This window comes from Pagrus pagrus (assembly GCF_965226575.1).
Source record: "Pagrus pagrus genome assembly, chromosome: 8".
NCBI classification, from domain to species: Eukaryota; Metazoa; Chordata; class Actinopteri; order Spariformes; family Sparidae; genus Pagrus; species Pagrus pagrus.
In genome coordinates, this window is record NC_140192.1 from 15,227,081 (window position 1) to 15,253,249 (window position 26,169).

General features: G+C 42.5%; 1 protein-coding gene across 30 annotated transcripts in view; it reads right to left on the bottom strand.

Annotated features, from left to right (window-relative positions):
* Window positions 1–26,169, bottom strand: part of camk2b1 (calcium/calmodulin-dependent protein kinase (CaM kinase) II beta 1) — a 69,675-nt gene that overhangs the window by 7,304 nt on the left and 36,202 nt on the right. For 4 of the 30 annotated variants that reach the window (XM_084359600.1, XM_084359601.1, XM_084359586.1 and 1 more), the window contains exons 11-16: window positions 25,961–26,044; window positions 24,272–24,314; window positions 15,202–15,239; window positions 9,795–9,863; window positions 5,281–5,325; window positions 2,279–2,327 (exon numbers count right to left, since the gene is read on the bottom strand). In XM_084359600.1, coding sequence (XP_084215726.1) covers window positions 2,279–2,327; window positions 5,281–5,325; window positions 9,795–9,863; window positions 15,202–15,239; window positions 24,272–24,314; window positions 25,961–26,044 — 328 coding nt within the window. Of the gene's footprint in view, window positions 1–2,278; window positions 2,328–5,280; window positions 5,326–9,794; window positions 9,864–12,806; window positions 12,840–15,201; window positions 15,240–21,304; window positions 21,401–24,271; window positions 24,315–25,960; window positions 26,045–26,169 lie in introns of all 30 variants that reach the window. The other 26 variants (XM_084359583.1, XM_084359604.1, XM_084359587.1 and 23 more) reach the window with 12 other exon arrangements.

The following is a 26,169-nucleotide window of genomic DNA, read 5'->3' on the forward strand; positions in this document are numbered from 1 at the left end:
CCCCTTTAGCCCCGACCCCCCCCTCAAGGTGCCCTTGCCCTCTCCACTCCTGCCAGAGGGTTGGGACGGTGGGGCTCCAATCTGGGACCTTGGAAGGGAAGGAAATGGGTAGGGGGAGGAAACCTTTCACTGTGTGTACAGTATGGTACAGTAGAGCTCAGGGGTATGAAGGACTATCAGGTGCAATGCTCTTTCGGGCTACCCAACTTCCATTAAGGGCAATTTTAGCTGCACACATTCTCAGACGGTAAAACTTTTACATATTTTCCCAGCTCTGTATAATTTGAAAAATTGAGCAATACAATTCACAATTTTTTTTTACCAGAATCTCACCTGAGGTTGTACAAAACTTTGTTACAGCAGGGGGGGGACATGACAAGATCCCCTTGAATGAGCCACTGAAAGTGTTTCTTTGCTTTATTAGCTTGCTGGTAAGCAACCAAGTGAAGCCAAAGGTCAAATGTTACTTTTGTGCTCTGGAATAGAGGTTAGAAAGGCGTGGTGCCAGTCAACACTTTTAAACAAAGCCCAGCTTATCGTGTTGTTCTCTTTTCCCTGGAACGTTGAGGAAATGTTGTCTGCTGACTGACACCACCAGAAATCTCTGTTACTTGCCCAGTCATTATACTCTGTGTCTAACATCTCTGACACTGTTGGAGTTTCTGATTTTACTAACGAAGGATGATACCAGTAATATAATGGCCACTTCTACCTGAGTACTACTTGATAATTGTTCTCCTCTACACTGGTTCTATGTCTTACAGACCTACATGATGGTTGTGCCATACTTGCTAGAGAATTTGCAACATAGCAGCAAAGCCTCTATAGGGAGGAGAAGGAAGTGAACATGCTGTTCTGTATGCCTGGCACCAAAATAATACATTCATGACCCGATTTAGACACATTGTACTCTGCTTGGATGTAGAGAACAGGGGTGTTTGAGTGCGCTGGCATAGGTAAGCTAGGGCAGAACCTTTGCATTCACAGACGCAGACGCACACACTGGGCAGTAAAGAGCTGGACCCAAATGCACTTTGTAAAGTTATGTGTGATACGTGCCATTTCAAAATTCTAGTCACTAACAACATACGTATACACGCGCTCAGTGCACAACTCCGCAAGCTGACACCTCACACAGGCATGTTGCTATTTCAGAGGTGTGTGTTCCTCAGTATCACGATTTCAGCCAAATGGCAACACTTTTGAAAAAGCCAAACCACAACAGCATTACAAGGACTCTTACACTTCACCCCCGCCTCACTCACCTATCAGGCACGCACACACGCACATGCACACTCATACAAACAGGCAAACACACACACAAACTTATGCTTCTTAAGTTTAAAAGAAAAAAAAAAAAAAAACAGCAGAAGGAAGCAATACAGCCAGGCTCCATGAGGGGTCAGTAAGAGGTCAGCTATCAGCCGAGCTCCACACACAAGTGTACATATTACTCTTATTTTCAAAATAACAACCCCTGTCTACGATCAATGATTGTTCCATGTTAGGCTTACATCTTTGAAAAAAAAGCTTTGAAAAATCATCTACAATCACAATGACACAAATGTTCACTCTGTGTGAAAATAAACACATCTCAAAGAGAGAAGAAAAGCTCTCCAAGAAGCCACTACAGAGACAAAGCCAGACGCAATAGAGTTTTTCAGCAGTTGGCATCAAACGGCACCACCACCGTGCTGCTCGTGATATTGCCGTTTGATAAACAAGAGGCTCGTGCAATGCAGAGCAGCAGTTGTGAAAGGACACTAGTGTGTTGGCTCTCTGGCTTGTCAGAGCGCTTGATTGTAATTTTCTAAGCTTTAAAAAATTGCAGTAGCTGTGCCAACTTTTATTAAGACGCCTTCAGGTGCAATAATCATGTCAGTAACAAATTAACTTTGAGAATTAAAGAATCCATTTCCCCGTGTTTAACTTAAGCTTGTTACAATCTACCATTACAAAACATAACAAGCCCAATTAAAAGGCAAATCTCCTGTACTTTCTGGTCGAGGCAGCCGTCTGCTGATTGTCACACACTTGTTTTTAAGGCTTCTGTTGTTTTGTGTTTTTAATGACTTGGAGAGGAGCTCTGTCGTTATACATGTAGTTGACTGATTAGCTGCAGCAAAAGAACAATTATGTTAATACAGTAAAAAAGTCAAGTGATGATCCAAAAGTTGACAAGTTCCCAGAAGTACTCTGGCCTTTCATTCACAGCAAACAGTTCAATACTTGACTTGAGCTTTGGAGAGCATCACGCTCTGTTTCTCTGCAGTCTTACCTTTAACATCCTCATCCTCCACAGTGGTGTTGCTGCTGTCTGATGATTCCTGGAGACCAGAGACACACAGTGAGTTTGGGTTCAGACATGATAGCACACACATTTGTGCTGTAAACACATGAAGAGACTCATCCCAGGAGTGGTACAGAGACTTGTTTTACATAATCAGGACACAAGCCAGCAGGGGGTGTGTTACTCTGTTGCCATGTCAAGTTTTCGCAAAACAAAAACTGATTACAGAGCACCAAATGTATCAAGGCCAATTAATGCAGAATAAATTCATAAACGGATGCAGAACAACAATATCGTTCAATGCTGTTAATGTGTTCATGTGTCATAACCAGCCAACCTTTGCAAATACGGAGTCAAACCATGCCAGCAAACCAGTCTAGTCGTCCAATATGTCCCTGTGTCAACAGCCATTCCAGATATGACTCTTTTTACTCTCGGCCTAAAACTTCTTGTCTCTTCATCTACTTCAAGCAAAGCTCCCTGTCCTTTATCCTCAGTGTGTGCATGTATGTTTGGGTGCATTTCACCATGCGGATAAGTGACGTCTTCCCTCCACAGGGTGCTCTTGTCTCTTGCTGAAACTTAAAGAAACTCGATGGGAAGTGCTCCATACATCAATTTCAACCATGGAAGCTGGCAGAATGGATTCTCATGGGCCAACTAGTTGTCATATTGAGAAGTCTGTCCTTCCACCTGTCTGTCTGCCTGGCTGTCTGTATCCTGCTCAGGCTCTCGCCAGAGGAGAAGTTAGAGTCCTGATTTCCAATTAGCAGATTAAATGGGCCTAAATTCCCCTGCATGTAAAGGAGAGTTAAGAGACTCAGTGACCTCATTAGAAGTACACACGTGCACGAACATCACGAGCACAAAGCACAGAAGTGGTTTCATAGCCTTCTAAAGAGCAGCTGGTGACCTGAGGAGAGGAAGAACGAGTGAAGAGAAGAGTGTGTGTGTGTGTGAGTGCGAAGGAGAGAGTTGTGGCAAGCGTCCTCAAATATTAGAAATATCACTTAAAGTGTGATCGCACCTACAGTTTGAATCTGAATCATAGAGAAGCTTTATTAGTGACATTTTAAATCTTATGCACTTTGTTTCATCCTGCTACATCACAGGCAGGCCAGAGCTTGTAAAATATTACCTACATAAATATGACAGGTCACACTTGTGCACTTAGCTGTAATTTGTCTCACTGCCGTTCATATCACATTCATTTCTCAGCCCATATATTAAAACATTTTAGCCATTTAGTTTCGACTCTACGTTTGTCCTCTGTTCATTTTGCACTGGATTTCCAAGACTGCTAACTTTTACTTTAAAACTGTTTTGGGCTGTTTCCTGTCATTATGGGCTCACAAATCTTAAGATGATTCCCATGTGCACAGATGGACCAAACAAAGTGAGCAACTGTTCTAGATGTCAAGTGGGCTGCTTTAAAACCAGCCTTGTGTGAAAACAAAAAACTGCAAAGAAGCAGCATTCCTCCAAAACACTTTCAGTGCCTTCCTGTGTAGCCCCTGTGTGGACTCTCGGAGACCTGCTGTTATACATAATTCAATGCTGTGCACTACCTCCCGAGGTCTGACCCAAAATCCAATGCAAAGGTCACTCCCTAGTGATAGAAAACCTGGATGTGGCTGAGGGAAAAGAGTTACGTTCCCCATTAGCAGCGTGCATAACAACTCAGCAAAAAACAAGTCACAGTGGCACGCCGCACACACACACACACAAATTATAAACGCTTTGTCAAACCTATGAGGAAGGGATCTTACTGCAAACTCATGCAGGTTCATGCACAACCTCTAAACACATACAAACACATTCACACTAACTGAAGCAAAGACATTTAAAAGGCTAAGTGACAGTGCTAGAAATATACAACCAGAATTCAATCAATAATCGTACAAGAGATATTAATATGAACATCATCTTTTTACTACATCAGAGCTCCTTGACAACTAGGAGAACATAGCTCAACAGTACATGTAGTAACACAGTGTAACGCTATGACAGTTCTCCAGGACACTTCTCGGTCTGCGACTATTTAACCCGCTACGGACTACTCTGTGGAGAAGTGCTGACTTAAGTCACGTTGTAGTTGATGGGAGAATATAGAGTTTGGCCAATCATCAAGCCAGTGATACTTTTGTATCACATATAGTGAAAGTTAAATGCTTGAAGGAACAGAATGTGGCCTCGGTTGTCAACCGTCCCACTGTGACCGAGATGCAGTGTAGGGAGGGGAAGAGGAACCTCTGAACCTGAGTGTAACTTCACCTCCTGGGTGAGCAGAGAGGGAGAGGTATATCCACAAATGTATGACTATGAACTTATGAGACTTAACATATGGAAATTAATTTACAGTATCAACATTAAATCATTAGCAGTACTGCTTGTTATGCTGCTCAATGCTTTGTTGGAACAAAGATGCAGAACAAAGGCAAGATGACTAAGAAGCATCTCTCTAATATGAGTCCCAACTCCTTGAGTCTCTGTTTGATTATTTTCATTAAATTTATCCTTCTGGTGAGATCGCCACTGATCCCACTTTAATTAAATCATATTGTAGATACTGTTGTAGATACCTGTATTCCCTTCTTCACATACTATTATCTGTTTATACTGCTGGGGAGGTCCGCCTTGCTCAATAGGGCAATGGTTAACAAGGTAAGCAATGTTTGCTATCCCTTTTACTCCATCTTATCTGCATAATATAAAGTAATTTATGTGAAGAGTTTAATCTCAGGCAGCACACACACACGCGCACACACACACACACACACACACACACACACACACACACACACACACACACACACACACACACACACACACGCACACACACATTAGTAAACCAATATCATGGTGTGCTCACACAGATGCATGATAAAAAAAAAAAGATCAAAGGGCAGGAGAAGAGGAGGAAGAGGAGGAAGAGGAGGAGAGTGACAAAGAGGATAAAGAATAGGTCAGGACGGGGGGATGATGTATACCTTTTTCCCGTCCACTGGGTTATGGATGACGGTTGTCTGAGGTTCCTGGAAGAAAAGGAGGAGGAGGAGGAAGAGATGGAGGAACATGGATTAAAGAGAGAAAGGAACGAGAGAGGGAGGGAAAGAAAGAGAACAGATTGTGACATAATGGCAGATAGAGGTGGACTGAGTGTAAAAAATGTTCAAAGAGACAAAAAAGAGAGTGATATGAATGTTGGATGAAAAGAAAGTGCTTGTTAAGGTTGACAAAGGAGAGAGGGAAGAATCCTCCGAAGCGTAGTGAGTGGGTGGATGAGCTGAAAACTGTAATTTAGAGTCACTTCTGTTCTCTGCTCACACACACACACACACACACACACACACACACACACACAAAGACATTGCAGAAATTCAGGGTGAAGCGTCTGTCATGTGCACATCAGTACAATGATATCACTCTCTCTTTCTCTCTCTCTCTCTCTCTCGCTCACACACACACACACACACATACACACACACACACACACACACACACACACAGTAAGTACACAAGTTGTACTCAAAACTGACACCTTTGTAAACCTTAACTTATCCAGGGCTTTGCTCTGCCCAACATGATGCAAACATGCACAGAATCAAGAGAAATGCTATATTTCAATAAAGAGAAAACCAGCCAGCTCATACAATATAAAGAAAATGTGCTCTGACATAGATTAAACACGAGCCTCTACATCTTACAGGGCACTGGCACAGATGCCCCGTGAGATGAAAACGGGTCATTCTGTTCCTTCACACTCGTCTCAACAGAAAAGGCGAGCACTGGCGGGCAGACACTGGCATCATTTCAGGCTCCGCTTTCTATAATGAGATCCAGTATGAAATCAGCCACTCCACAAGATTAGCCATACAGTAGAACTTTCTCCTTGTTGCTCATCACCATCCAAACCTCCCTGCTGCTGGCCACCTTCTCAAGCCATCTCTGTCCAGTGGTCCGGTCTGCACCAGGGTTCAACTGCCAGATTTCACACTAGCACAAATGATCTGTCCTAACCTGGGAAAGGCGCCTGAGTTAACTTCAACTGAACCAAACAGATGAGATGTGAAAGCACCCTTACAGCACGGTAAACTTTCATGCCTTTCTGCTCATTTTAGCACTATTGCTGGCTCTTTTCAAACACTGGTGCTTGTTTTACGGCTGCCGTCATGCCACCCTATACAGCAGATGCTGATTGCTGACCATATAGAAAGGTGACGGTTATATTTTCTCCCTTTTCTACAGCTCTCCACAGTCTGCTATGAACTCTGATTTTATGTACAGTAATTCTGAACCCACCACCTCCCCCCTCACCTCCTCAGCTCTCCTCTCCCCCCTCTAGCTCTGGTTGAGCCTCCAGGAAGTGACACCTCTATGATGACCAATCATCAGTTTTCTCCCTGGTGATGATGGCGGTGTTGTCAGGGAAACCGTCACCCAGGGCAACGTGCACCGGTGGCAGCTCGGGCGATGACGATAAGTGAGAACAAAGTACCTGGGGTTTTCAGAATAGAAGGTGGGGGGCGGGTGCTGATGGTGGCGCCACATCGTCGGTTACACATCACCCTGGACCTGATATTAACACGGCTGCTCTCACTTAGACACTTAGTAGTGGAGCTAATTGAGATGATTTTATTTCTTTTTTGATTATGTCAATACAGTCAAACACCAAACCTATTCAAGTACATTTTCCTATCGCCCCGCTTGAATGTTTCAGAGTGAGATAATTAAGGTCAAGAGAGTGAAGGCACTGAGTGTCTCTCCATGGCCTGGCAGCTCTGTAAAGAAGGAGTTAACATACCAAATGGCTTAACAGTAACTTGTTCAAGTCCCTAGCAACAGCATGGACACCACAGCCCACTCTCCACTCCCTTTAAAGATCAGGAAAAAACTCTTCTGCTCTGTTTGAGCCCACACTTCCATTCACACTCTTAAGCACATGAATGTAAACTTCCCATCTTCTGGTAGTAAGTCTGCACATGTGCAGAGTGAGACTGAGGCTTAAGCTAACATCACATGCATGAAAACATGCAAAAAACAGACACACACTTGACAACTGCATAAAATACACTCATATGGCAGCACCTGTTGCTCCGTCTGTGTGAATGGCAGCGTGCTGGCGTCTTGCCTTCTCTGACGAAACGACTGAAAGCAGGCAGCCAGTTCTTATCACTGTCAGGCTGAAGCTTGGGGAACCACTGGGCTACCGTGACTCACTGACCAACAGCCTTAAAACATGTTTTTCATCATTAAATGCTGAGATGGATCTTTAGACAGCCAGTGTGGCACCACTATATTTAGTGTTGCAGCAAACCCAAACTTGACCAAGTCCTCAGCTGTGTTACATGTCTGAGTTGGTGAGATCATTAGTGTGGCATCTGAGTGTGGCTACTGGCCTGGGCATATAAATGGCATGATATAAGGCAGCTATTCTGGCATAAAAATGCCCAGCAGAAAATAGCTGCAAAAGTACCTCGCTGCTGGACACAACTAAAGTTATAGCATAATTATTTCTATGTTTGCTTACAGAAGAGATCTGATTTAGGATAAAAGCCACAGGCTCCTAATAGAACTGAGTATATAAGAGAGCACAAGACTTTTTAAATCCTCCTCTTTATACATGTCTCTAGTTTTTTTTACAAAGTTAATTTTAAACTGTCGACAGTGAATAAAGTTAGAAATTACATTTCTGAATTCATATGCAGATTTTCTTTTTATGTTTTAAAAGGAGCACTAATGCAAAATCAAGTTCATCTAATTTAGTATTTGCTTTAAATGACAGAGCAGCCTGAAGTAGCTGTGGAAGGCACTTTGGCAAGAAGAAAAGATCACATGCCATCAAACTGTCACCTCCTGCAGCGCTTCATCCTGAATGATTAGCTGAGCATTCACACAACACTTGCAGATATCTTTAAAGTCATGAAAAACAGAGTGAGGATGGGGGATTTCGCTGGTTTTATCAAGATAATCTATCCAAAGCAGCATGAAGGGGATTTCACCAGTAGTGTTTTCTGTTAAAAAAAAAAAAAAAAAAAAAAACTGCTCGGGAATATTTTAATGTGTGGAAACTGACAATAACAGATGAGGTATAGTGTGTAGGAAAAAAAACATCTTATGTTACCGACTGCACTGTGCGTCTACAGACTAATGTACATGATTTTTTGTGGTTTTGCAGGTTTATCCTACCCTTACCTGGTAACACAGGATGGGGGCTGGGACCATTTAGATTTTCATACAGGCCTGGCATGGACTGAATGCAAATGTGCTTGTAAAATCGTCAGTATAAAGGATGCAATGTGTAAAAATTTCGCCACCTGTTGAAGTTCGCAGGGATAAAATAATTTAATCGTGCGGCTCTTCTAGACTTTGCAAATTTTAGCAGTCCGATTGGCTCAAATTCTGACAGTGAACGAGTCATTTCTCTGGGTTGTGATGCGCCAAAAAATGTATCCACCGTTTTACAGACGCTTCTTTCACAATGTTCGCTTATGGGAAAAAGTCTTTTTGGGCCCCAGTGCATCATGCAACGATGTAATTACACGGTTTGGCCACTACAAAAACTGGCTTCAAAGCCTCTGGGGGGCCTGGTAGCGACTAGCTGCTGTTTGCTGGTTAGCTCAGTTAGCCTTGCAGTTAGGGAACCTATTAATTTGTAACTTCTCTGTAACACAATACAGTGATGTCTTTGACATAATATGAAAACTGTTATTTCTTCACATTCTGTTGAGGATTTTAGTGATTTTTGAAGGATTTGATTTCAATTTTTACATACATATTACACATTACACCTTTAAAATAAAAAAAATTAAAAAAAATAGTAATACACAGACATCTTTGTGGCACCCAAAATGTGTATTTCACTCAATCAATCAACACAAATAACTTGGAAATCTCTCCTGGAGGCCTGATGCCAAGTAAAAATATAAAAGTGTGTTGTGACCATGTGCCAGAAGCCCAGGACCATGCAGGTTTTCATTCCACCTGATTTCACTAATTTTCACACCATCAACAGAAGAGGAGGAATTACTCTTTGAAAGCAGCTGGTGTGCTATTTGGCTGGAAGGACAATCTGCAGATCTTTGGACTTTGATGCTCACACGGTGGGGAGTCGCTTCTCTACAGAGGCATAAATAAGAGGGAAGGGGGTAAATCGCACTGACAACCCCGGCAGGCATTGGCTGTCTGTTCCTGTTTTGGCAAACTTTCACTGACAAGAGAAAATGGCATGCTAGCACAATATCAACCTGAGTGCAAGTCACATGGCATCCCCACCTGCTATGGGGAAATGTTCCCTGACACCACCTGCTGGTTTCAGACCTTTCCAACTGCTGTGGCCATCGCAGCGGCTTGGCAAAGATCAACCACAGCTCACAAGATAGACAGAGACAGATAACAGACAAAGGTGAAGGAGTAGGGGAGTGAGGTAGGGTGTAGGTGTCTTAAAAGACAGACGGACAAACACACACACACAGCTAAAAGGTGGGGCTTAGGAGGTAAATACCAGAGCAGGTGAAGGGATGTTTCCTTTGGGGCTGGTGACTATGCTGTTTTTGGTGCTGTTTGTCTGGGGCTGTGCAGGAAAGGAGAGGGAAAGGGAAGAGACACAACAAGAGTGTTAACAACAGCAAGAGGTGGGTGGGTTTGTGAGTGTGTGTCCATGCACTGTACATAGTGTGCACTTTTGTATGCAAGTTTATGTCCTTGTCAAAAAAGAAAAATCGAGGAGAGGTTAGTTTTTTAGATTTTTGACTCTCTCTGAAAAGTCTCCGAGTCATAAGTCATAAGATGTTTTGGTTTTTGTAATAAAGATGAACTTTAATGTACTGTTGATTTACGGTCTGAGCTTAGGTTTAACATTTAAGGTTACACGTTTATCTTGCAATCAGACTGTGATTGAAAATATCAAATTAAGGGGAGACACTACAGGTAAAAACACCTGTTTTCCTGTAGTTTTCCTTACCGGTACATTTAGAGATTTTGGGCTATTTTGCTTTCATGTCTTCTTTCAGACACTAATGGACAAAAACATCAAAAATACACGGTTAGGTGTTTATTTCAGTTCATTTTTCTGCTTTTGTGGTTGAGCCAGAAATCTCCATTTACATATATTAAACTTTCCAGTGTTATTCCTATCTATTTCGAAAGTCTTTCACAGAGAGGTTGCCTTCATCATTCATACGCTGATTTATAAAACATTTTATTCCGAAAAATATGACAAAAGTGTTTTGTTAAGGCTGTTGACAGCATTTCCTGGTGGAGTGATGAGAAGAGATTTTAAATATCCCTCTGTGAAAACCTTCGACTCAACAAAATGAAACAAGAACTTTGAACCTGGCTTTATTCAATGTTCTAGAAATGCATGAAAAAAGGCACATGCTGAATTAGATACTGACTCATTTGCACGATTACACCAAAAATTATATATAACATAAGTAATTTAGCAGGGAAGTTTCATGGTGACATCTACTCAATAAACTTAAGAGAAGGAAAATGGCGGTTAAGCTGTAATTAAAGGTCACTGCAAACATAAGATAAACATAAGTGACTGAGTGTGGAGTCCAGTAACAGCAGTGACAAAAGGGTTACCTTAATAATTCATTTGCAAGACTGATTTGTAATGCTGAGAGGTGACATGAGTGCCGCTGCGTGACATCATCATGTGTCACAGCTGCTTAAGAGTCCACATCACAACGATGCCACCGTGCCGTCTGGCCGTAATAAATCCCCTTTTTAAGCCACGATATCTGCTCCTTTGAAGACCACACATCAAAGAGCGGCCAGTGCTTTATAGCTGAGTTAAATCATAATGATATTTGCATTGAATCTACATTACATTATTTGTAATCCAGTTTGGAGAAATATTAACATCGAATTGCCGGGGCTCCTGGGTGTGGAAGTGAAGAAAGTAGTGTGTATGTGTATGGGTTTATAAGTCATAATATGAAGAGGAGAGGAGAGGAGAGGAGAGGAGAGGAGAGGAGAGGACAGGAGAGGAGAGGAGAGGAGAGGAGAGAGCTTATACGTCAGCACATACAAGTGCAAACACACAACACAATGCATGCACACACAAAACAGCCATGAAAATAAAAGCTGGTGTAAGCCGACAAAAAGCTGACATATAGGCATTTCACATTCACACCCGTGCCCAAACAAACACCCACACTCACGCACACACACATTAAACCCATCCAAAGCTGTCGTCAGCCATCACTCCGCTGCCTCTGCGGAGCAACAGGAAATTTATTCCTCATCAAAGTAACGATTAAAGGGTGTGATGTCTTAGTCAAAGCTTGTTTGCGGTATCAACTCGGGGTCTTAGCATGTGCGTCATGAGTGTCTGTGGTGAGAAAGCCCCTTATATTCCTGGGTGGCAGATAAAAAAACTGGCACGATGACAGCAGTCCGGACCAAAGCTTTGCCTGTGGCGCAGACAGCTGTTGATGTCCAAAGTCACACATCTAAAACGTTTGCCGTATTGAAAGCAAAACCATGGCGACGCAATTAAACACATCAGCGGATAGACATCGCAAAGAGATGACACATCTTCACACAATCAATACCTTCTAATGACCTTAACAAGAACAAAGAAGGAGAAAAGTGGGTCCCCAGCTGGCCAAAGAAAGTCGTGCAGAGGGAGAAGAAAGGAGGAAGAGGTGTAGGATGGATGATGGGTGTGTGGAAAAAACGGACATACCAGGTCAGTGGGAAAAAGAAGTTGCCTCAAGAAAGGATAGACTGCTCAAATTCCCTTTCAATTCACTTACCTGAATAAAAATAAAGTGTCAGATGCTGAATCAGTACTTACAGGGGGTCTCAGGTGCAAGTATGCCCCCCACATACCCACACTTTTATTTGTATTTCTTTTTGTTTCAAGTAGGTGCAACGTCTTGTAATACCAAAGACTTCCAAATCAAAAGTACAAGCACAAGAGCCACCTCTATTTCTAAAAGTGTGCCCCTGACAGATCTAGAGCAGCATCCCTGGAGTAACTCTGATGGAACTGAAACATCCTGACTCTATTACGTTTTCAGAATAATGTCAGGGTTAGTCTAATGGCATTGCACAGCGCAAGGGCCAAAGCTGTGACTTCTGCCTGGCATTGAAGTTTCCTGGGTGTATATGTGTTCAAGTATTCTTTATTACAGAAATAACTGTATACTGTACAGTATGTTCTGTGTTTGTGAGGCATTAAGAAACTAAAAACTCAAATTTTATGCAACCCTGTGTTGAACAATATCAAATCAGTTTGTTCCCTTGGTTGACATTCTGTATAGGTTGTTTTCTTTAGCCGTCGCTGCTCATGTTGACTTCTCAACAAGGTGCTGCTGCTGTTGCCAACATGGCATGACACCTGACTGCAGTTTGAACAAAAAATGCTTCCTGTGTCACAGATTGATACTTCGGAGAAGTAAAAGGAGGGAGAGGATGGATAAAAACAAGCACAGGAGTCAACGAGTGAAGAGAGGGAGCAAAAAAAGGCATGACTGGGCAAATGCATAAAGTGCATGCTCACCATATACTGGACAGTAGAGCTGGACTTGCGTTTCTGTCCTCAGGCAATAGATGGATGGATGGATTTATTGACGGATGGACGGATGAATGGATGGTAGAAGAAGGAGGAGGAAAAAAATAATGTAACCGATGACAAAAAAGTGAATGTGCTGGTACAAAGTAAAAGAGAGATGTTGTCAAACCAAAACTTGTACATTTTAATGACATTGCAGCTGTGAAATCCTTAAAAAGAGCAGGATCAGACTTTTCCAGACAGCTTGGACAAAGCAGAAGAATGAGTGTTTCCCCTCAGAGAAATAAAGATTTCCAGGTGTTATTGCGAAAGTGGGGAAGTGAACGAGAAAAGCACGAGAAGGAGCGGTGGCTTCAGCGGAAGGCTTCAGTGGGAGTCTTCAGGGAGGGAGGTAGGGCATAAGAGGGGAAGCAGATCACAGAAAAGTTTTGCAGACAGTCAATCTGCAGCCCACTGTTCTTCTGTCAATCACTTAAAAATATTTGGGGCGACAAGGAGCAAGATGGAAACATAATAGAAAGGCAAGACAAGGGAATGCAAAATGTATTCTGTCAGAGCACAAAAGCATTCTCCCAGAACTCATTTTAAATTTAATATCAAGACTGACTCATTACTTGTAAAGTTGCTGCGTGTAGCATTCGCACATCAATAAATGATTATCACGATAATTTGGGGACACAGGTGTAAGCACTTCAAATGAACTAAAACACTGGAAGCCTAATTTGTCTTGTATTTTACCTGCTCATCATATTGATGCATCAAAATGCTACATTCAATAACTTTTAGAAACAAAAAGAACAGACACAGTGTGTTATCAACTTAACAACACTGCGCAAAATGCTGAATGGAGTGGCATTTAAGGAAAGAAGCCGGCAGCACGGGAGGTTGACGGTGGTGTGAAGTTTGTGCCAGAGAGAAAGAGACTGCCTGCTGGAGCGGAGCAGGTGCTACAGCTGAGAAACGTCAGGTGCCATTACGCATTGATGAAGCAGCGGGAGAAGAAGAGGAAAGAGCGGCCTAGGCGTGGAGGTCAGAGTCGCCAAAGAGAACAAAAAGGACAGGTGTTGGGAAGAGACAGAGGAGAAACAAGAGACGAGTGAGGGAAGGAGGAGAGCAGCGAGGGCAGCGAACGAAGAAGACGCCTTTAGAAATGGTTTGGGGCGAGTGTGTGGGGAGCCTGTTGCTAGGCAATGAGTGCGCCGCAGTGGAAGTAAGTGTCTATTTCTGTCGTCTGAGTTTCCAGGGTCCAGACTGGCAGCTATTCCTGGAACCGGAGTCACATTCCCTGCTGAACCGACTAAGCAGGGAGAAAGGGGAGGGGGGCCCATGTGCACGCACGCACTGCTGCACATGCACATAAGCAAACCACACATGCGGACACCCACGCTTACGCACGCTCGATGTGCAGGCATGCTCACACCCTCATTTGCACTTTCATTCTCTTTTCAATCTGACGAACAAATCTGATGTTTTCACACACGCTCACATTTACGTTTACACATACACACTCCTGTATGTCCACGTGCGTGCGCCCCAAAGCGCTGCCTAACAATGCCGAGAAGCAAACACATTAGTTTGCATGAACGTCATGTTCCGAGCTTTGTCACGCACTATCATGCATGAACACACAGACACATTCATGGAAGTTTTGTGTGGGATGTGTTACTGCAGTGTGTGCATGTGCGAGCGTGGGATGGTGAGAGATCTTCATTAAAAGGATGAACGGGAATGAGGGGTTAAAGACCAGATGGGGTGAGCAGGAAAAGGAAGCACTGAAAGAGGAGGAAGAGACAGAAATGGAGTGATGAATGATGAAAACAAAACTAACGGGGAGGGCTGACAGATGGTTACATTTAATAATGGAGACGGAGAAGGTGGCAATGAGCTGAATAATGCCAAATCAAAATAAAGGGTGCTTTCAGATGGATGTGCTGCGTGAGGCTTGTGCTCTGGCAGGCGACCCAGCGGCGGACACACGCACATAGACACACAAGCACATACAAACAAACGCACATGTAAAGACACATGTTCACAGATATGTATCCAGAGTAGGGCTGTGGCTTTTCACACAAAATGTTGTGCCAATACAGCCTTAATACAGACACACAACATCTGAAAACACAACCACAATCTCCACATATCACAAGAAATAACACATCCAGCGAGATTAGGACACACAACACACAATGAGCATGAAACCAACACATTCAGCTTCAAAGAAAAGAGTTAAAGCAGACAAAAGTGAGATTAGCCAGATATATAGAAAAACAGTGAAGAAGAAGAAGAAGAAGAAGAAGAAGAAGAGACAGAGGTTCCATGGGAAAGGAGAAGACTAGAGGAGTGAAGGCAGATAAGTGGGAACAAGACATGTGATGACCCTTACCTTGACATCTGCCTTTTTGTTGAGCAAGGTCTTAGCTGCTGCAATGATAAACACAGGGAAAATAACCAGTCAGAGGTGAAGACGGGCAGAAACAGAAGTAGAGCAGCAATTACTTTTCTTTGGCGATTCACAATATCTGCTACATCGTTAACCTAAACTGAAGATTTGACATTCATTTGACTTGGTGAAATAATCTTTATTGACCTCTGTTGTCTCTTGCAAACCAATGGCTCAGCTGAGACAACCTGAATAGTCAAGGGCGCCTCAGCACCTTGCTGATAAAGCCTTAAACTTAAACTGTTTTTCAATTGCAGCACTGTGAGTCTCCCAGCAAGGTAACGCTGCCACCTCCAGAATACACCAGTACTGTATGAGTAATTGATCAATCTATTGCTCATATAGTACAACCCACCTTGATCTTTATTCCTCAAAAAAGCAGCTTCCAGCAAAATTACTTTCATTAATGTGTTTCCTTCCAGTGAAGCTGTGCAGCCGAGACACCTTCTTAAAATAGCTCCCTGGCAGCAATCAATACAGAAGCTTGTGCGTGGCATGCTCATTATGCAATCACACGGTCTGAAAACTACATAGGTGCATTTGAGTGATGTAAGGGCTTATATCGATCTAGCAAGGTACAACCTGGGTCCGACAGTGCTCGATAATGAAGGTCGGACGTGGATTCCAGTATTTCCTTCCAAGCCCAAACCCATCATCACATTCATTTTCCTTGTCTGTCTTGAGACTAGTCTAATTGCTTTTACTCGATGCTTTGTCTTTCAGCCATGCAAAGACATTGTTGTCAGTGAGATAAAAATCTACTTTAATTCATTGGTTCACATTGATTATTGTGCCAAGTCCCCCTTGTGGCCTTGAGGGAGCCGAAACAAAGATGGCTCTCTCGCACGGCAGCCATCTAAACCCAACAATAAGCCCTGCCTTGAAGAACTCTGTGGGGGCCTTAAGGAGGATTAGTCTTCAGTCTGCTCTCTAATGAAGGGTAATGAGGGAGGAGGGTAGAAGAGGAAGAATGATACTGTAGACACAGTCCTCTGATAAACTTAATACCCATAATCCCAACAGTGGAAACTGTGCAGACAACAAAAGACAGTCCGCAGGGCATTCACCACGACTGCAGTGCTGCAGCACGGCCAGCAAGGTGGTCCAATTGCGTTAGATAAATTCACAGTTGCCCAGAGGGGCCCCAGAGTAAGAGCCAGATTTTCTGGGATGTCACACGGGTGGAGGTTGCGGATGCGTCTGTGAGGATGTAGACAGAGGATTAACACTCACAAGACATCAGATGTTGATGAGATTAAATGAGTGTGTTCCTTTTTTACTTCAAAATGCACAGGGAGACTTGTTGGTACTGTACGGCTCAAACCCTGGACACACACATTTAGGAAAAGACCTTGGGCACCCAGGAAGTCATTAGTTTCACATTACTCATTTGGGTGATTACTTGCTAAAAATATGTTTTCCTTTTTTGTTTCTGCAGCTGAATGTTTAAGCTGGATGTTTTCACATTCATTGATTAAAGTATAATTTCCTCTGAGCTCACTGAAAATCTGATTTTAAGAGGCGGGCCTACAGTCATGATTTGTGACATCACACATTGTTCGGAAGCCGATCCTGGTCTAATATTCAGCAAACACAAATGTGACGTGGAAACGTGAAGCCTCCAGTGCGCAGAGACACAGAGAATAGACTTTACAGTGAAGGATGAAATACCTTATGTCTTTTGAAACAAGGTGTCATTTTAAGGATTTTAATGTGGTAATTAGACTTTTTTCTGTAAACGCCATGTCAGACACAGAGTAGAGTAGTTTTTGTATGCCTGAATACATTGGATGTGGAGGGGATCTTTAAAAACTTGATTTTTATTGCACTGTGGCTGTGTCTCTTCCATTGTAAATCAGGAATGCCCAAACTTTTCCCTTGGAGTGCCGAAACTAAAGCGTATTATTAACTCGACTGATTTTACACATTAAAGTGTGCTTACAGGTCCTGGGGAGTACAACTACACATGCAGAGTGGAGCATGTGAGTGGAGAGTAAGTGAGCGGGGAGTAGGAGAATTTTGGATAGAGTGTAAAGCAGCGTTTTTAAAAAGCTGGAGCGTCGCCTTATCTCCAACTCCATTACTCTCCAATTTCACTCCGGTACTGCTCACACCAGGAGTCCGAAGCATGCTCGACCCAGAATGCATCAAAGTGTAACTTTAAATACATATTTTCTGCTTGGAAAATGTGGCTTTGGCTGCTCAGTAAATACAATGCAGATTTTTTTTCATTTGTTTGGAGCGAACGATGAGCGATTTGAGTGCAGCGGGCTGAAACCTGAGTGGAGTGGCCTGGAGCGAGGGGAACAAACAGCTCTGTGAGCGAGGAGCAGAAATTCTCGCCGCTCCACTCCACTCACATGCTCGGCTACTACAGATGTGGAAAGTAGTTTATAACATTTTGTGGCTCCAGAGGAAGTTTCACGTAATCTGCTTTGGAAAAGCGGTCCACTGGTCCGACAGGTCCTGATTAACTGTTTTGATCCAATAATTAGATTAAATTGGAAATTATTATTATTTTTTTTAAATTGTGAAAGTGAAAAAAGTGATCTTCATGAAATGTGTCACTAAAGCAAAATTAAAGCACTGTCAGCAACATAGAAACCATAGACTTGTGAGATGCTGGTGCCTATCACCTGCCAGTCCAAGTCCCAGGCTCCTCCTCTCTCTCTTACTCCCCTGGACGTAACTCTTACCGGGACTTATTTAAGGGGGCTGAGTGCAAATTCAAGTCTGATCAGATGCAATCACATCAGCAGCCAGCCACGTTACATAAAACACTATTTCTGGTGGTCTGGGATTTTCTTTCTTTCTTTCTCTCTCCCCCATTCCCCCCTCTCTCTCTCTCTCGCTCTCTATCTGAACATGAGACATAGCTCCTCTCTAATTTTCTCACTGTCCTTTCCAAACAAGCCTCCAAGCCAGCGACACTGAATTTTCAGTCGGAGCCTCAACTCCATGAGAATTTGGTGGTGCAAAGACTAGTTGAGACACAAAAAACACTTCTTTTCTCAGTGATAAAGTATCGCTTGTTTGAAGTGAGGTTTGCATATTCAGCAGTAAAGAAGCACTACATAATCTGGAGGGATGTGAGAGTGGCGTGATTGTGCATGGTTTATTGTTATGCTGTTCCTCCTCCTCCCAAAGGCTGGTTATTACTGAGGAGAAGAAATGGGGTCAGAATAGTGTCAGGTTCATTCTCTCCTATTCTCTGATGGCTTGGCAACAGAGGAGAGGACATGAAAGGAGAGCAGAGAGGAAGAGGAAGGAGAAGAGGAATGATAACAAGCGATAAGGGTATTTCACTCTGCTCTTTTAAAACACCATGATTCAGTCAAAGTGTTGTACTGGATCTTCTTAAAGAAAACCCAAACTGCTGACTTAAACTCCAGTGACGATGAGGATGCCTCTGCGGAAACCTGAAAAATCAAAGGTGTCTTAATTCAAACCGAAGGTGGAAAAGCAAGGGGCGCTCCTTACCTTGCCACAAATTACACATGAAGCAAGAAGAGAGAGGAGGAAGAGATTAAAACAAAAGCACCGCTACTTAAAATTCTGCTAAAACACGCAAGATGCACCACTGCAAGAGCGAAACAAGGATGGGCATGGATTCACTTGAAGATTAACACGAGCCAGCAAAAAAAAAAAATGCTTTCTGGAAATGCATTAAGCTACTGGAGGAGCCCATTTAGGTGCAAAAGTTCCTCAGGAACTTATTCTAAACATAACGCCTTGAAGGCCAGGACACATTAAAAGATATATTTGCTCTACTCCTGCACGAGGACAGGGTGACTTCTAGTACATTGTGATTGTATTTGTGTGCGTGAATATGCAACATAGAGCGAGGCCTCCAGTACACCAGCGAGGCAGAGTGAGGCTGATAGGGGGAGACAGCCCACTATAAATATTTGATTGGAGCCTAGTGGAGGCTGAGGGACACGGAGAGGACTGTGGAGTCCCAGTGGTCCACAGAAACAAGGACACTGCCACTACTTCTGTCTCCTTAGCTCAGTCTCAGACTGCCATGTTAAGCTTTTTGTCGTTTATGCCTGCAGTTCATTTCTGAGTACCCAGAACAAATACATTAGGTTACATGCATTAAAATCTCCACCTGATCGGCTGCTCTTGCACTTGGTCTCTGAAGGAATGTTTTGAAGCTTAAAGTTGGACTTATCAGAATTATGGTAATAAGCAAATAAATAGTATTTTTATAAAACTACCACCATACATTGTATAACCACAACTTTTCTCATGAGCTAAAGGCAATTATATTTTAGATTTAAATCTGTCAGGGTGGCAGAAATAAGACTCAAAGGGGATGGGTTCTTGCAAGTTTTATCTGGGCCCCCTATTTAGGCAGCGTTAACACTTTTGAAACATCAATTGTGGCAGTGCTTTTTGTGTCTAAAGGTGTATTTAAAATTAGGTGTGTCATTCACACCAATATGTCCGGTGGACTGTCTGCTAAGTTCGTGTTGATACCCCCCAAACAGCTGATGCACCAACTGGACAGATGATAGCTTTGAACTAGCCAGCAATGGACGCACTGGCTGTGTTTCTGGGATTGTGTCTGAGTGTGTGTTTACGAGTTCAGCTCAGCTTCTGACTGAACTTAAAACTCATCAGAGCATTAGTTCTTTCTGTTATTTCCCTCCAGTCTTTCTCATTTATTCCTGATTTATGAAGCGGACAGCCCAGGATGAGGCTTTTTTTGCTCCAGTTGAAACCTTTTCACTAAAAAAAATCATCTTTTTCAATGACTTTGAACATAATAGCGCTGACTCTAAAATTTAAAAAGTTTTTGACTTTCGACTTCATGAAAACCAGCCCAGCCTTGCATCTTCCACAGTGTTCACCATGCACCAAAATCCCCCGTGTTGCAGCGCATGCACCAGTCCAGTGCCCCATGCAGCATTCACCAACAGCTCTTGGGCAGTTCCATCCTTAAATTGACAGGGGCAAACTTTCCAATGTCATTGTCAGACAGAGAAAAGAAGAGAGAGGGAAAGAGGAGTGAGGAGGTAAGTGAGATGTGGGAAAGTGGGAGTGATACTGGTGGAGTTGTGGCATAGGGTGACTTGTGAGACAACAGTGACCAGAGAGGTAGAAACCGACAGAATATAGGAAAGGGAATGGGATAAAATGGAGGGGTGATGTGACGGAGTTGAGGTGTGAGGAAAAAAGTGAGAAGGAAGAAAGAGAAACAGATAGACAGGACAGCACTTTGGTACGGTCGAGGCCATGCTCTGTGGCTGCGTCTAGAGATGAGGATGACTGGATGAATATGGGTCAGTGGCGATGATGGACACTGCAGCCACCAGATCAGATCTCAGACAGGAAGTGACAGATGTGCTGATGTGGAAAATGACAGCAGTAGCTGGGCTTCCATCCAAGTCCTTTACAAATTATGAAGCATCAACACAGAATGGGCAAATGGGAACTAAAATATTCACTAAAACATCTCCATTATTGCAACAATGAATTTTTGAAGTGCTTAGAGAGCAGTTCTTGATTTAGCAAAAAAATAGCAATAGAGGCACACTTAATACCATACCTAATGTGACTCTTACCGCATCGATTGTGTTTGTGTTTCAACCATTACTTGTATTAAACACAAGTTCCTTGCTTGGGTAAAAATATAAAATATGGCCAACAACAGATGAACAACATCTGTGACACTAAAAATACTTTTCCCACAATTCTTATTGGTGTTTTTAGCATTTAAAAACCCCTTACTTGCATTACGCCAATGGACTGAAAAATGCTTAGTTGCATTTTATTTGCTGTGATTGCTTAAAACCTGCTTAACAGTTAAATGGAAACATAGCTAATGCTGCAGACGATGAGTAAAGGGGAGCTGTAGTTTGCGATGTGGTCAGCCATCATGCTCTGAGCTCCCATGCTGAGGAGGGAGGGAGGTGGGAAAGAAAATGAAAGAGGGCGAAATAGAAGACGAAGAAGAATAAAGTGTAAAAGACAGAAAAAGAGTGGGGGGTGGGGGAGGACAGGAGTGGGGTGGCGTGCCCTGGGTGAGCCACCATGCTACCTTGTTCCACCAGCCCTGCGGTGGTGCCGGCGGCTGCAGCCACTGCTGCTGCGGCCGCAGTTACAGAGGCTGGAGCGGTGGTCTGCCTGCTGCCCACTGTTAAGAGTCCAATACCCAGTCACACATGGAGACAGAGAGTTACAAAGGAGGGTGAGAAAGAGGTGAATGATGAACAGGGAGTAAAGATGGAGAAAGGGTGTGAGAGGAGGGGGTGAGTCAGAGACATAGCAGGAGGTATGTGAGCACGATGGGGGGAAAAGAAAGAAAAGGTGAGAGACAAAAAGGCAGAGACAAACCGGACTCATTAGTTTAAAGAGGGAGGGGGGTTAATTCATAACACAGACCACTGACAATATGTGGCTGTGACACAAAATCTGTCACAGATGAATCCGCTGCTCTGACAGAAGGATGAGCAGAGAAAAACTTGGAAGAGACACAAAACTCAACTTTCATCTGAGAGTCTTTGATACTTGCATTTTGTCTCTTTGTATCCCTGAAAATAGCATTATTGTTAGGATGATGATGGTGGTAATGACACAGAATTTAGTAGGCGTTAGTAAATGTTATATTTGCAGCACTCACCGATCTTAAAGTGACAATTCACTCACACATTTCTTCTCTTACCTGTATTTATCCATCTAGAAAGTTTTGGAGAGATCGGTCGCACAGATGTCTGCCTTCTCTCCAATATAATGAAACTAGATGGCTCTTGGCTTGCAGTGCTACAACTGCCAAAAAATATTTTTTGTCTCTATGACTGAAGAACGGGTGAGGCCAAATTAAACCCTAAGGCGGGCCAACTTTGGCCCGGGATCCCCACCTTGGGGAGCCCTGATCTACATGGATAAATAGCACTACAGGTAAGAGGGAAATGCGTGTTTTTGATTTGGGGTGAACTGCACCTTTAATATAATAATATTTTTTTTATTTACAATATACAGTGTACTGGCAATTCAATACATTGTAACCAAAGTAACATTTTGGTGGCTTCACTGCAGATATATACTGTGGGCATATACAAATATACAGTCAGAAACTTCAGTTTAAACCTGAACTTCATCTCTGCAACCTTTAATTGTATGAATACTACGAGACATAACATCCACATGTGGAGGGGAAATACAACCGCCTCTGTGTCGGCACAGGCACACTTACACACTGATCTGTATAATGCATGATTCATAATATATGTCGAGAATACAATTACTTGTTATGTAAAGCGCTGGTGGTGGCTTATGCATTGATGTAATGTGCCATGACCATCTTTTACTGAGGGTCTCTCTTTAATTTATTTTTTTTTTTTTTACATTTTAGCTATTTCTCATCCTCTCTCTGACTCGCTCACCGGATGACCTCACACTTATAACGGAGTATTGCTGCCTAAGAAGAGAAAAGCGAGCGAGAGAAAGGTGTTGAAGAGCAGTGACACAGTCACACCACACACCTGGGTCAGTGTGTGTGTGTGTTTGTGGGAGTTAAAGAGATGAGTGGTTGTTAAGTGGATGTTCAGACCATTTCCCTTTGCAAAGCGCACAGTGTCAGAGTGGCTGCTGTCATGTTTCCTGAAGCAGTATGCTTGCACACACACAAACATTACTCTCATCTTTATGTTCAAAACGCACACACATATACTGTACATGAACACAGACAGTTTCAAGTTCAACAGTTATGAGGAAGCTGCTTTGAATTCTCCCGACAATCCCTTACTATGATTACCCACTGAAAACACTTTTAAAGCTGAATGTCAGTCACTCATTTACAAATTTGCTTCATCCAAGAAGGGCTGCACTTAAAAGTTAAAAGTGTCTCTGAGGCAGCTTCAAGAGATGGGAGGTAAATATGTCCAAAATAATTAGATTATAGGAGCTATTTAACCTAAAACCTTTCAGAAAGTGTTATCTATGACAGAGATATACACGAATACAAAAAGACAAATACTCCAACAGAAACACATCCACGGCTTGATGATCAAATTCAGAGTTTCTTTACATTTTCACTTCTGCTTCAGATTCAATTAGTCTTTTACACAGTGATGACATTTAGAGCAGGCTTAAGTACAAAAAGTGTGTTATAATTACTGCCAGTGTGGTACTTTCTCCTAAGCTTAAATATTGGCTCAGATAAAGAGAGCTGTAAGCAAGCCAACAGTTACTATCTGACACACAAATCAAAACTTTCCTTACACAGAACCATATAAAAATGTATGAACAGTTTGTCTGATAGTCACATGCTGTTTTGTTAAGTACTTTCTACAGTACAAAAATGCTCTGCATCACATGCGTCTAAGTTTTACTGGGAAAAAGAAATGATTGTATAAAGGAAAAAAGAGAAACACTGAAGTTGCAATGAAATGAAATGAAAATGTGATTTTGCTTTAGAGGCATGCTCTGTTAACTTTTCATAAATATATATCTCTTCATTGAGGGAGACGATTAGGTCTGTCGCAGTGTTTACTGTTACCAGTGTTTAAGAGGCACATGTCATTATTTTGGCAGAATTAAACAACAAAAGGAAAAGACAATATTGTATCTTTCTTTTCCCATGGTGCTCAAATCTGCTTAAGTGATACTCTCCGGATAAAATAACTTCCAAGCCTCCAGTACCCATCTCCTGTAGGTTTTAAAGGTGGCTGTAAACGGTTTGTAGCATTCACCAGTTTTGAGTCACAGCGGTGACGTTGGAGTAGGTTCTGGGGGGAGTGTCACTTTTAAGAGTCACAAAGTCCTTCAAAATGGTGACATGTTCCTCAACCAAACTGACCGTTACACACTTGCTTATATTCAAAACACACGTCAGTCTCCCTCAGTGCTTAAGTATTTTCATATAACTACACAACTCGCATGCAGACAGTAAAATCCCTACACTTGACATATGTACATGAACTGTCTATTGTTTGATGTTGATAGGAATGGTAGACTTACAGTTATGGGGGGGGGTGTATGTGAACTATGTCCAGGCAGCACTTACCAGAGAAGTTTCGAGAAACCAGCATGGTAGTAAGAATGGCCCCCTGAGAGGAAAACAAAGAAGATTTTAATCATTTAAACTATAGATGCATGATCACATTGGCATATAATGTGTATTGGTAATGTATAGATTTGGAAAAGCATTGTATGTCTGCAAGATGCCATAGGCTTTTTATAAAGAGAAGGCATAATAATGTATTGATTCCACTAGAGGAGACACTTGATGGAGAACTACCTGCAGATGTTTCCTGCAATTAGGTGGAAAAAGTATGTGCATATATTGGTGTTGGTTATCAGCCAAACAGAGAAAAAATATCGATATATCGCATATCTGCAAAAATCCAATATCATATCATCAATGTAAACCATATTTTGGTTTAGAGGAATAAACATCCATTTTGTCTTTCTTAATTGAATGTTGTACATGAAATGATTCAAACAATATCCGGGCAATTTAAGCTCTTGCATTTGGGTTCTAGCAAAACAAAGATGGGTCTTTCCTGGGAAAAATCCTGACTCCCAGCAGGTGAAATGTGAATGCAAATAGTGATACTAACGTGCTAGCAAAAACCATTCATGAGCCATCACATCACTGCTGACCATTAAAGATGTAACCGCTAATACAATCATACCAGAAATTACACAGGAGAGAGAGAGAGAGAGAGAGAGAGAGAGAGATGGACTGGCATGACTGTAAAGTCAGAGGAGAAGTGAAGCAGCTAATCTCGACACTTTTCCTCTGGGGACATCATTTACAACTGGAGCTGATACATTTTAATAGGGCTATAAAAATGGCACTGAATTGCAAATAGACCATGGTATTTAAGAGCTGCAGAGGTTGTTGATAATGTTCTCAATTTCTGAACAGCTAAATTGCAGAAAACTACTGCTGCAATGAAAATGAAAAAAACAATATACAGTATGTGGGAGTTGTTTTTTTGGTGGATCTCTTTGGGAACATATCTTCTTACAGTTGTTAGCTGGATAGATGATTGCCCACAGTCTGTCTACACTGTTATAACAACTCCAGTCAGAACCTCAAGACCCATTTAAGGAACAACAACAACAACACACTGATATCTTCGTTATTTGTCAATCTGTAACATTCTAAGTGTTTTGTGATTTTTCTCTTTTCCTGTTTGTGTTGTTAGCTGCATGTCTAACCTTGGCAGTGCCCATTTCTCACTAAATGTGAAAAGCCAGAGACAACTGGTTCATGCTGATGGCACGTTAGGTTGAATGGTCCAACGTTTTGCATGCAGCCACCTGCGTTTCTGCTTCCAGATTCCCATGTGCTGGAATTTGAGCCATGCCAAGACTGGCCAAAAGCAGCAGGGTGACAGTGACATGCTCCAACAGCTAAGCTGTCGCGTCCACACAATATCAGTCAGCAATAAATCAGTGTACAAGGGAAACTATGCATGTGCGATAACTCTGGATCTGAGCTGTCTTTTCATATAACCTCAGCGCCGAGTCAGCAGAGGAAGCACTAATATGTATGTCATCACCATCAAACTCTTTTCATGTTTTACTCTTCAGTTCATCCTGAATTTAGAGATCACAAACCTTCCAGAAAAACAGGAAGGACTGCGAATATTACGCTTGGCAATACTTTGGTAACCATGAAATGTGCAACAGCTCATTAGAGCAGAGGAGGAGGATGTGGGAGAGACTGAGCATGCAAACAGACCTTGAGTTTCCTCCTGGCATTGAATTTCTTCAGGCACTCCACCGTCTCCTGTCTGTGCATCATAGACGCCACTGTGGACCGTTGCTGGGAGAAGGAAGAAGACAAGAAGGAGCACCAGGAAGAGACAATGACAAATAGAAGAAGATTTAGAAAGAGGAGGAAGAAAAAGACGAGAAGAAATAAGTTAATCAATGTCTTTGCTGCAATTC